The sequence below is a fragment of the Polyodon spathula genome, chromosome 3 (assembly GCF_017654505.1).
Source record: "Polyodon spathula isolate WHYD16114869_AA chromosome 3, ASM1765450v1, whole genome shotgun sequence".
Classification (NCBI taxonomy): domain Eukaryota; kingdom Metazoa; phylum Chordata; class Actinopteri; order Acipenseriformes; family Polyodontidae; genus Polyodon; species Polyodon spathula.
In genome coordinates, this window is record NC_054536.1 from 70,868,522 (window position 1) to 70,881,823 (window position 13,302).

Genomic DNA, 13,302 nt, shown 5'->3' on the forward strand with positions numbered 1-13,302 from the left:
CTGTGACTCAGACCCAACCAGCCACCGGCGGGAAACGGGCACGGACCAATGTAACAGGGAAACATCGGCCCACTCTTCCAACCCCAATCTGAATGCAGCAAACACCGCAACAGCCATCATCAACAGAACCAGTATCAGGGCACACCTCCACTTAAACTGCCAATAGGAGGGCTTTATTGGCACTGCGCTGATTGACACTGGGTCCATCGTCACCCTTGTCCGGCCAGACATCTTCCATCAGGCCAGCGAGACCAGTCTGACCAAGATGGAACCCACTGCGGTTCAACTGCGGACGGTGACTGGGCCGCTGTCACAGATGCGAAGGAGAGGGCTACTGCAGCTGCACCTGGGTGAGACTGCTTTTGATCACAATATCTGGATTGCAGACATTCAAGACCAATGCATAATCAGGCTTGATTTGCTGCAGCAGGCAAGAGGACAGCTGGACCTGGAAAGATGAATGGGGAAGTTTGGAGTGGGACTGCCGCTAATCCTAGATGTGCCAGTCACCGCACCAAGCACAAAAATCCCTGCTGGAACCACGGCAAGTACCAGCCCTGTTAAGGGCTCCTACAAATGGCTGCAGACAGGGAATGAGGCACATGAGGGAAATGAGGACAGTGGCAGCAGTTCCACGCCTGGTGAGAATGGGAGCTACCCTCAGCGAGGCGGTGGAGAGCGAGCACCAGCACATCAGTGAGGGGTTGGATGAACAGAAGAGCGGCCAACTCCGTGTGCTACTCCAAGAGTTTTAGCACCTCTTTTCAGTCAAACTGAAGGATCGAGGATGGAACGGCCTGGAAGCCTACCAGGTACCGGGACTGTGTGTCCTATGCTACCGAGCCAAGCTGGGTGCTGGAACCGCTGCCCAACTGGTTTGCTTATTTCCCCAACCTTGCCGGTCCAGAGCGTATTGCCACTCGGGGGGAGCTATTGGGTTTAATTCACGCCAATCAGGAATGTTGCATTGCTCGCTATCCAAAAACCAGGACTGCCAGTGCCAAGTGCGGTGGCAACCTGAACGGCCTTATGGGATGTTCAGTAGCTTTACGGGGAGAAAAAGAGCTAATGTTTGGGCAATATAATGTTCACTGTGTGGTGCTGTCGCTTTGGCTTGCTGGGCTGTCAAAATATGTGTTCTGATTGGGTGTGTCAAGGGTAGGGACAGTAGAATGTTATATTTGCATATAAGGGGCAGGACCGAGGGAATAAAAAGTGGCTGTGTCTGCCGGTTTGGGTCTTTGTTCCTGTTAAGCTCACACATACAACCTCTTGCTACACACATTCATACTGCGTGTGTCCAAAACAGCAATCATTCAAAATGTGTGCAGCCAAAACAGCAGTTTGACTGGTACCATCTTCAATAATTCATAGGGGGCAGGTGGGTTGGGGGATTGTTTATTCATGAATTATTGGTTTCTAAAATACTTAAAATAAAAATACATTTATTTGTAGTTGTGTGATTTATATTAGCGATGATATCCAAAAATGGAAAGGTGATCTGCCTACCTGACATTTGTGTGCCTTTGCACATACAAATTGTGAAAGTTGTTGGTGTTTTCCATCTGGCCAGAGTTTGGCCCCTGTAGCCTCTGAATGATTTCAGCCTTCATTACTCTGGCAATGTGAGCAGGAAGCAAAGACAATAGCAGACGTTCCTGTAACAAAAAAATCAGAAAACAAATTTGAGAAGAACAGAACAAAAACAAACCCTAAGAGTATTGTCCCTCTTTTACCATGTCCCATCGTAATAATGTGAAACACACGTGCCCAGGAAAGCTTATCTATTAATGTCTGTCTAAGAGGCCATACTGGGTGATCTGGTGCTACATGACTTGCTACATCACCTAGAAACATATCTTATATAAAATGATTTATGGTGAACCCTGTGTGTTTGATTTAATGATGGATAGTTCTTCTGAATTCTGAATGACACACCTTTACATGAGCATAAGAATTCCGATATTTTTTGGAAAACTAATTCTGATATCAAAAGTTATGTAAACACAGTTTTCGGAAAATGTATCGGAATATTCCTAAAGTCAATTTTCGGAAAACAACACCTAGAAATTTCCATTTAAATTCTGAAAACTAACAAAATGTATATCATGTATACACTTTTCGGAAAACTTACTGAAATAGCATACTGCACATGTGCACACTTTGACCCTTTTCTTCTGCACGTGGTTTTAGAAAACAGAGAAAATAATAATAATAATCTATAGTAAATCCACATGCATCTGTCTAGTTATGGATAAAGTAATACATTTTTTAAAGTCTGTATGTATTTGTTAATAGCCCATAGTGAAGCAAAGGCAGTAAACGTTTTCCAGTTTTAAAATGACATGGTAATTTAAAATAATGTCTGCAAAAGAAACTGGTAACATAGAAAAGGATGAGCTGTTGGAAAGGCTCATTGCACATTGTGGAAAATCTGAATAGAGGTATAGTATTCTTTGAATTGAAGACCTGACATTTCGATAAAACACTTGAGCTACTGGATTGGTCTCCATTCTGTCGCAGAAATGTCCGGTCTGTTCAAATCGTACTTCGGTTACAACAGTACTTTGCATGTGAAAATATCCTGGGTTTTCCGAAAACTTCAATCCATATATACAGTTGAATTCCAATTAGATTTTCTATTGTTAATCATGTAAACAAAGAAAAGTGGTTTTAAGAAAATCAGTTTTCTGATTCAGTTTTCCGAAAACGCTGTCCTGTAAACGTACTGACTGAGGTGGTTACTGTAATGCATCGTCTGCCGATTTGTAGTTCTCAATGGGTTGTCCTTCGCTGGTTGACTTGCATTCCCTCAGGGTAAAACGTTTACTTGATGTCTATTTACCGCCCTTAGTATTGGACTTTACAAGGATTGCTAGCTATTCATGTTTTTAGAGATTCGGGCTTGAAAGGGAACAGGAAAGAAACAAAAAAATAAACGACACTTTTCAAGGAACAGAAACAAAAAACAACAAAAAAAGTATTTATTACGTTCTGGATCGAAAACGATATTAAAGATTTTGTTTATCAGTTAATAACAGGTTTTTTCCCCGTTCCTTTTCAGCCTGTTCTGTCTCCTTTCCATTGTTTTCAAACATATAATCTTTTGAAAAAGCGCCTTTCTCATGGTCTTACACACCAGCGGTCAACGACAAAGCATTACATCACAGCCAGCCAATGAAATTCAAGATTACATTTAGCTTGCTTTTTCGGATAGCAATAGCACTATATTTAATTTGACTAAATTCAGGTCAGGCTTCCATCTTCCGGATCCACGTTAAATGATCACTCAGAATAAATCAGTTATTAACTGATTATTAGGGCGTCTGCTTTTCCTGTTTTACCTAATTTAACCAACTTTCTCCCCCAAGGCTTTTTTTCCTGCATTCGTGATAAGCCCGATAACTCACCGAATATGTATATGAATAAACATATGAATAAACGCATGCACAGTTGTCTGTGATTCAAATGCAACAGAACAGAACTGGGGCCGATGGCATTATCTATTTATCTATTAGAAAAATGTGGCTTCTTAGTGTAATATATATATATATATATATATATATATATATATATATATATATATATATATATATATATATATATATATATATATGTGTGTGTGTGTGTGTGTGTGTGTGTGTGTGTATATATATATATATATATATATATATATATATAAATAATTTTTTAAGATTACAGCCATATAGCTTTAAGGTTTTTGATTTTTTTTGTACTTCCTAGTTATTTGTTTTATGAGTGTGTGTTTACAAAACAAGCAAGTTGTAAACTCGAACTCAGGCAAAAGAAAGTTGCAACAGAGAAAAGAAAAAAAAAATCAGCGGACAGCTGTCATTTTCTTTTAAGGCTGCAACGTAGGCATTGTTCTTTAAAGGCCGCAACGTAGGCATTGTTGTTTCTATAGACAGGAATTAAGTGCATTTATTGATACAGACAGATAATTTGTCACAATGCAATAGCATACTTGGCTAGAAAAAAAATGTAACCTGTATTTAATAATGTTCGAACAAGAACATAACGAAATCAGCCATTAAGAACTTTCGGAAACAGAGCCAAAAATTCAGAATCCGGTTCGAATCCCTGCATGAGACTGCAGTAATCCACCAGTATAAAAGTAACATTACATACATTTCTTAGTTTTGTATTGAATTATTTTGTGGCAGACAGGACCAGTCCAGGTACAGTACAACAGAATGGCTTCATTGTTAATAATATCTCAATAAAAGGATGAGACTTTGACTGCTGAATGCCAAAGCCCATAGTCTGTAAACATAGTGTCATTGCAGTACTATCTGCTCAGAATGGTTACTGTCCACAGTTCTTATTTTGTCCACCTCTGGCAGACATCCCCATTATGATACAAAATTGTGAGCCATTTCGTGTTTTCCTGTGTCAGCGATTCCCTCTTCTCCGTCAGCAGGTTCTGTATTTGCTGAAGCTCCTCTCCGTGTCCACAAAGCTAATGGGAAAAAAATTAAACGTAGGGCACAGCAACCTCTGCTACTTTTAGCATTAAAATACTTTTAGCATGGCCAGCTCAGATCTGACAGTGTACAATTAAACTACAACATGTAGGGAACATGGAAAACAAAATTAAACAAATCTGATAATAAATAAGGGAATTATGGCCATATATCCTATCTCACAGACCGTAGCTATTATATTTCTGTTGGGGGTTGTTCATCCCATATTGCTAAATTGACATCTGGAGTACCCCAGGGATCTATCTTGGGCCCTATTCTTTTTCTAATCTATGTTACCATTAGGTTAATTTATGCAGAATAGGGGTGTTGGTTTTCATATGTATGCTGACGATATTCAACTATGCATTTCTGCTTTCAGAGTGTCTGTTCGACCTCCAAAACTGGACGGGTTACAATTAAATGTTAATAAATGGAGTCTATGTGTGTTGGATCGAAACAATTTTTAAAATCCGGCTGTCACAATATTGTGACTTTGGTCAGTTGTTGTCTTGATTTAAGTTGCTTGATGAGGAATCTGGGTGTTACTTTTGATCCAGAATTGCGCATATTCGATCTGTCTGTAAAAATGAATTCTTTCATCTTAGAAATATTGCTCCGGTTCATCCATCCTGCAGCAGAATCCTTAATCCATGCTTTTGTTACATCAGAGTTGGATTACTGCAATGCTCTTTTTGCCAGGCTTCCAAAAACTACTACAGCCAAGCTTCAATTGATTCAAAGAATCTAGAATCAAAGAGGCTAGAATCTTGACACATCCAAAGAGGCTAGAATCTTGACACATACTAGGATGTGACATCACATAACCCCAGTTCTGTTAGGCCTCCATTGACTCACTGTAACTCAGAATACAGTACACAGTAATTCTGTTTACTTTTAAGGGTTTGCATGGCCTGGCACCTTCCTATTTGTCTGAACATATACAACATTATACTCCAAATCGAACACTGCGCTCTGTTGATGCTTACTTACTTTGTGTACCTTCTTTTCGGACAGTTACTTTTGGTGCACACTCCTTCTGATGTCTTGCTCCTAAACTTTGGAACTCTCTTCCTAGAGGCTTCAGGATAGTTCCCACAATCCCTTTCTTTAAAATTAGACTGAAGACATTTTTGTTAGACCAGGCTTATAATGAGATATCTTCTTGTTTTTAAGTAGATTTTGTGAAGCACCTTTAAATATTTTATTACGTATATGGGGCGCAATAGAAAACTACATGATTGATTGATATATACAAAAGGGACCAAAAAGCAACCAAAAAAAAAAAGATTAATTGAAAATGTACAAAAGGAAAAAAAAGAAAACCCACTCAAATTATTTGTCCCAGTCACCCTGATCATGTGGCACAAGATGAGGCTGTTCACTACGGCTTGAGTGGCCAGCAAGGTGGCTACCGGGGCTATATAACCCTAACAGCGCTTGTCTCGTGCATCTGAGCTACAAACACGAAAAACAAATATATATGTGCCTTCAATGTCGCCATTTCTCTTTGTAAAAATTGTGTGTGAAAATGTCTGTTTACTGCACCGAGGTAGGTCTGTTATCAGCACCATGACAACATTCCAAAACACTCGCATTTAGCCCTATCTCCTAATATGGTCATCTACTGGAAATACACAAGTAGGACCTCTTTGAAAGCTTAGACTCTCCTCTTTCCAAGCAGGGTTGTCTCTCATAGTGCGTGAGTAAAAAGAGATAGAGAGCCAGGTTACTGGTGGGATATTTTACATTAGGCAGACCCTAAGGAGTTAAAGCTTTTAAAAGCAAAAATGCCATGAATGTTTTAATTATGTACAAAAATACAAACATCTCTTGTCCAATTCAATTTTACCCAAATATTGTCCAAATAATACACACTGCTCACCCTTCTTTCCAGGGTCCAAGCTTCGCTGCAGTATAAAATGCAGAAATAACATTAAAACTGACAAAACAACTTATTCAACAAATCCACACTTGTGTAAAATGTATTTGTAGTGCAAGAGTTGGAAGTAATAACACACACCACATGATTCTCACTATATTTTTCAAATATTGAATTTAAAATAAATTAGTAGTATTTTGACACGCCTGCACTGCCGTGTAGGATACCACAGAAGCACATTGGTTCAGTGCTCAATGTATAGTACAGTGTAGCACAACCTTACCCTGAAAACTAAAAAAAAACAACCTTTTCATGAGGTGGTGAGCGCGAATGCAATGGTCCTGGGCAGGACAGGGCTGACAGTGTTACTTTTTTTTAAATGTTGAAATGTTCGGTATTGATTGACAAGCATTATTTTATTTTTTGCCTTCTCCAGGGCCCCCTTTGGGGCAGAGGGATCAGGGGAAACCGCCTCCTAGCCCCCAAGCCCTCTCGGTGGGCCTGGTCCCAGGGAAACTGGGATTGCCCCAGTTTTCAGCCCTGATTTCTTTTTTTTTTTATTGTCCTGGTAGGAAAGATTAAAATTGAAGTCAGAAAAATTACAATTGTTGTGCCACCCTGTTATTACTACTGTACACAATTTTTGTACAAAAACAACAGCAATAATTTGTGATGTGCAATAATTACACCCGATGTTTAACTTTTAAATTATGATTAGGTTATTAGTATACAGTTATTTACCCTCTTCAGAGCTGCTATGCTATGAAGAAAAACCAAAACTCCCAGCTTTTCCATTCTGGAAATCTGGTAATATGCCGGCTTCTTGACAGACAGTGTTGACCGCCACATGATTCAGTTTCAATTAGCAAGCTACCCAGCTGTTTTTTTTTTTTTTAGTTATTATTATTTTCCAATTATATTTATGTACTGCCACAAATTGGGCGGTAATGGCACGTGTATGTACATTTTTCATTGGATAATTTATTAGATATACTTTTTTCTTTAAATTCATTGGCTCTTATTTAATTTTCAATGATAAGATTGTCCAAATTATTATGTGTAATAATTAGAATTATAACTTTTTTTTTTATCCAAATATAGTTTTGAACATTTTTGAATGTCATTGGGTTTTGTAATTTACGAGGAACCTATTGCATGCTCAACTAAATTCTGGTTTAAACTGAAAGTTGCATGTGCACATATGATGAATTTGCCTATTACAAGGAGCACCTCTTTCATCTGACTTGCTATGCAGAACTTGATCATACAGCCAAGATCAATAGAATCATAGCATGGGGTTATAATCAAGGCAAGTCTTACGCAATCAGTGCTTGAGTTAACGCTTTGCTCATGAAATGGTTTCTTATTCACCTTGCACTTCATCGCATGAAAGCTGTGAGTAAAATGTATTCCAACTGGGTGCAATTGATCCACATATATTTTTGGTTTTCTTTCAAATATGGATGATTTGAAGAGATTACGGCCCAGATATTCGAAGCGATGCGCAATTCCCTCGCAAAATTTGTGCTTTTGCACAAAAATGTATATTTTCCAACACGGCACAAAACAGTTGTGCAAAGTTGGAAAATAGCAGTTTTTATACTAAATTCGCAAATGTGTTTGTGCCTTGCAAAACCACCTGCTCATTCAATACCAATACAGTATAGCAGAAATGCACAACATTAGCCATTTTCATTCAGATTTGGCCTTTGGAGCAATTCAAATAATGTTGTCCCTACATGTTGTATGTAGGGTCGCAAAATAAAATGCAGAGATGTACAGAGACATTCAATCACACCGATTGTTGCATCAAAGGTTTATTGCAGTGGTCATCAAACAACAGAGCGCTTCGGAGAATAACGGTCACTTTATCAGTAACCAGTGTATTCCTCTGGGGTAAAGCACGTACATGGGTTATATATGTTTCACACAAAATTCCTTGCTCCTATCAAGATTTGGCACGCAGCACACAATTCCTTTGTCCTTACCCCCTAAACCTGTCCCCTCTCTCAGTTTAACCAATGGATAGCAACTGTAGGGCTTGATTGCCCCCTCCATTGCCTTTGTTATGTTCATCTCAGACTAGATTTTATGATCTAGCAAGCATTTCATGGTTGAGCATACATTCCAATTCTCCTTCTACCCTCTTTATGGCCCCGGACATCTGACCCAACCTAATGGTGTACTGGAACATTCTGCCCTTCCCCCCTCCTTTCACAAATTCCTAACTAAACATTGCAAAACCGTACCCAATGATTGTTGGTTGATCCTGTTATCCTGTTTGGTTCCTTCAAGTATATGAAATATGTGCGCATGCATACATTTGTATCTAATGTTTATCATTATCACAGTCATTAGCACTGGTAATAAGCTAAATATTTAAAGGGCCATCACAAATTATACAGAATTCAAACAGATGTATCTATGCTGTGCTGTTTGCTGGGAAGTAAGTTTACTTCTGTCTCCATAATTTTGACAGGTGTCACACAAATATGATACACTTGCTTGAAAAACCTGGGGGGCAATTAATTCAACTTAAAAAAAATGGGCTGAACGGGCAGTGGAATAAGCACCTTTACTACATGAACTTACTACTGTATAAGCAGTGTCTTTGATATGTGAATGCAAGGTAAGGAGATGCAAACTGTTGCTTGATCAATCTAGGGTTCATATACTGCTGTATGTGTCTATTAAAGTAAAGCGTTACTGCATTATACAGGTATACAGGTATGAGTGCTGGAGTGATGTGCCTGGAGTTAAGGCTTGCTTTTTAAAAGCGTTATTTTGTGCCTTGCAAAACTAGTTTTGTGCTTGGCGCATAATTTCGAACAGGGCAGGATCCCGCCAAATTGCGCTATGCAAAACGGATTGTTGCATGCAAAAAGAAGCTTTGAATATGGTACATTTCGTGTATTCACGCATAAGGGCCATTTGCGATGTGTATAACCCTCTGCGCAGTGTGCAAACCTTTCTAATATCTGGGCCTACAACTTCTCTTTTGATGATTAGTTTAACCTGTGTAGTACTGTGTGTGTCAGGAAGTTCATTTTAGACCTTCTCAAGAGGGTTTGCAGTTTATTCTTGCGCTTCAAAGCAATCTTAACCATAATAACCTGAAGAAGACAAAAATACATATATATTTTTTTTTTATTTGTTTCTAATTGTTTGTAATGTTCATACATTTAGTATCATCATAGATTTATGAGAGTAAGGACTTAACTAGATGCCTTTTAGTCTAAATCCTCCTCATCATATTTTGTCAGATAGTAAAAAAACACCAAATAAAAGGTACAAAACAGAAGCAAACAACTCACACATTGAATTTAGCGGTGTGCAAGTCATCTAAAGTTGTTTCTTATTTTCTTATTAGTTTTAGAATTGGATTTGGTGTATTTCTCAGGTAGAAATGCACCACTTATATATATATATATATATATATATATATATATATATATATATATATATATATATATATATATATAAAAATTATTGGCACTCTTGATAAAGATGAGCAAATAAGGCTGCATAAAATAAACACAGGTAATGAGCTATACTGTAATTTTCCAACATATGGAATATATTGTACTTTATTAATGATTCAAGGGAATCAACCAAAATTACATATTTCTCAAATTATAAATTAATTTCCAAAAAAATTAAGTGTCACAATTATTGGCACTCTTGTTTTCAGTACTTTGTGTACCCTCCCATTGCAAGGATAATGGCACTGAGCCTTTTTCTATCATTTTTTTTATGAGATTGGAGAACACATTGGAAGGGATCTTAGCCCATTCCTCCATACAGAATCCTTCCAGATCCTTGATATCCTTCGGTCTGCGCTTATGGACTGCCCTCTTCAATTCAAACCACAGGTTTTCAACGGGATTTAAGTCCAGAGACTGAGATGGCCATTGCAAATTTTTGATTTTGTGGTCAATTAACCATTTCTTTGTGGATTTTGATGAGTGCTTGGGGTCATTGTCTTGCTGGAAGATCCACCTGTGGCCAAGTTTCAGCCTCCTGGCAGAGGCAGCCAGGTTTTGTCTAAAATGTCCCGGTACTTGGTTCATGATGCCATTAACCTGAACAAGGGCCCCAGGACCAGTGGAAGCTAAAACAGCCCCATAACATCAAAGATCCACCACCATATTTTACAGTAGGTAGGGGGTTCTTTTCTGCATTATCATCCTTCTTTTGACGCCAAACCCACCGCTGGTGTGCTTGGCCAATGAACTCTATTTTCGTCTCATCTGACCAAAGCACCCTGTTCCAATCCAAGTGCCAATGCCGTTCAGCAAACTCCAGGTGCTTACATTTGTTGGTTGCTCTCAATAAAGGTTTTTTTCTGGCAACCCTTCCAAATAGGCTATTGGCATGGAGGTGACGTCTAATTGGTGATTTGGAGACTTGGTGACCCCAAGATGCACTTGCATCCTCTACCAGGCAGATTTACCACTGTTCCACTGGTTTTGAACTTCTTAATTATTGCCCTAATAGTGGTAAGTAGGTTTTTAGGTATTTTTTTGTATATATAAAATCTGAGAAAATCAGCCCACAAGGGTATTTACAGACTCATTGAAAAGCTGGCTATTTTAATCTGGTAAACAAATAAAAGCTATGCTTTTACCGTAGATTACTGCAAGAAACTCCACAGGGTGTTTTAAGAAAAAAGGGCTGCTGACAGATTTATTATAAGTTAAGAAAATGTATCAAACTCATGATGCTAAATATCAGTACCAACGCGGAAACAAATAAAGCAACACTGGCCTCACAAAAGATGTGCCAATCAATAATTATCAGTCAACAGCAAGCAGATGAACTGTAAACACCATGAAATACTTAATTCCCCACACCACCATTTCCCTCAAGGAGAACATCATGATATTTGAGTTTATTCATATCAGTGGATCAGACTCCAGTGTGTGGTGCTTTTGAACTTAAAGCACTCTTATCCTATGTGATGAGGCATTTTCTTAACCATGCAGTAAATACTGTAATTCTGTGCACCTATGGTTCTCCTCTCTCCAGCTTTAGAGAGCGGAATATGTACAAAATATATTGAAAATAACTTATTTGTATACAGCAATTTCTTTTATGTGTAATAATTGAAAGTACATGTATATTCTAATATAAAAAAACACAATCTAAACCACATACAGTAGCTTTATTTCAGATTTTACAAAGAGCATATATTATTTACCATAACTTGAGTAACTATTACATTTAATTTCTTTTCCAGCACAAAACATATTCCACTTATGAAATAAATGTACACATTTCATTGAATATATTCGCGCTATAATAAATAGGAATGGAACCCTTACAGCATATTTCTCAAAACCTTGTATGTGCACTGAAAGTATATACAGTCAACACTGCATAATTATGAAAGGCCATCGGGGTTAAAAACGTGTTGTGTAGTACACGTTTCAAATATTCGCTACACGTACTCATTTGGCCCAACCACAGCACAGAAATGACTATGTGTACCAATTTTTGTTGGTACGTGTTCTAAACAAATGACACAAGCTACGTATTTCCTACATTGGTGTCTAGTCATTTTACATTAGTGGCTTGTCATGACAACGTATTCACTTGTAATCTCTTCTTATGCACAACGTAATTGGCACAGTAGCCAATACCCTTTGGTGTATTATTTCGACAAGAAGACATCAATTTTAAATAAGGAATATTACAAATATGGTGTTGAGAAATGTTCATCTGCACTGCAAGCATACATTTGCTGAGTGAAGCCGTCTCATTGAGGTTTAGCATTTGTTATTTTGCGTGGTGTGGTCCTGGCCCGGACTGGGACCTTGTTTATTATCAAGTATAATACATTTGATAGTAATTGTTATCTCTCAGTCTCCTGCTTCCCTGTCAAAAATAGTAAGGGTCATCACAATCTATTATTATTATTATTATTATTATTATTATTATTATTATTATTATTATTAATAATAATAATAATAATAATAATAATAATAATAATAATAATAATAATAATAATAATAATAATAATGGAGCAATGTCAAGAAGTGAACAAAACAGAGCTTCTCGAAGTACAACACTTGGCTTTATTTTGCAAACAAAACACTGACCAAACAAACAAGTTTAAACAATTTCCAGGTCTCAGTCCCTTTTCTCCAGGCTAACCCTGATGTCCAGCTCCCAGCACCTTTTATAGGGTAGCCGGAGGAAGGCAGTGCCCGCTTCAGCCAATCCAGAGTGGACACTTCACCTGCCGGGAAAGTCCCTGCCTGGCTGCAGCTGCTCAATCCACCAAGCAACCTGGCCCTCTGGCTCCTTGAGTGTCAGTAACCATTGCAGTGCAGCATGGTCTGTGCAGATGGTGAATTGAAGGCCACAGAGGTAATGGCGGAACTGTTGCGCCTCCACCACCATAGCTAGCAATTCCTGACTGGCGACACAGTATCGCCTCTTGGCTTTGGACAACAAAAAAGATCACATCCAATATGACGCACATTGCATTATTATTCATAACTCGCTGTTTAAAAAAGACCTAGCGATTATTGGAAGTTTTACGATGACAGAAATAAAAAAATGGAAAGGCAAGTTTAAAAAATAATGTTTTGAGATGGCTTTTAAAAATATTCAAAGGCTCAGATTCCCTGATCACTTTTGGAACAGCACTGGATCATTTAGTAGAAATATAACTTTCTTTAAATTCATTGGCTCTTATTTCGTTTCTAAATAACAGATTGACTAGGTTGTTCTAGGTATGCCTATAAACGTGGTCGTTCTAGTGTTAAAAGAAAAGCTTACAATGTATAAGAGGGACACATTGCAACAGTAAGAGCACCTCATGAGGCAGATGATTATGAGGATCATGAAGACAGACAGTGATAGGAGGAGACAGCATGCAGCTGCAAGCATACAGCTGCAGATATAGAGACACTGCTGTTTGAAAGCTGACTG

General features: G+C 38.2%; 1 protein-coding gene across 1 annotated transcript in view; it reads right to left on the reverse strand.

Moving 5' to 3' along the window:
- Window positions 1-13,302, reverse strand: part of LOC121309305 (adenylate cyclase type 2-like) — a 122,086-nt gene that overhangs the window by 41,530 nt on the left and 67,254 nt on the right. The window contains exon 5 of the mRNA XM_041242182.1: window positions 1,510-1,658. Coding sequence (XP_041098116.1) covers window positions 1,510-1,658 — 149 coding nt within the window. The remainder of the gene's footprint in view (window positions 1-1,509; window positions 1,659-13,302) is intronic.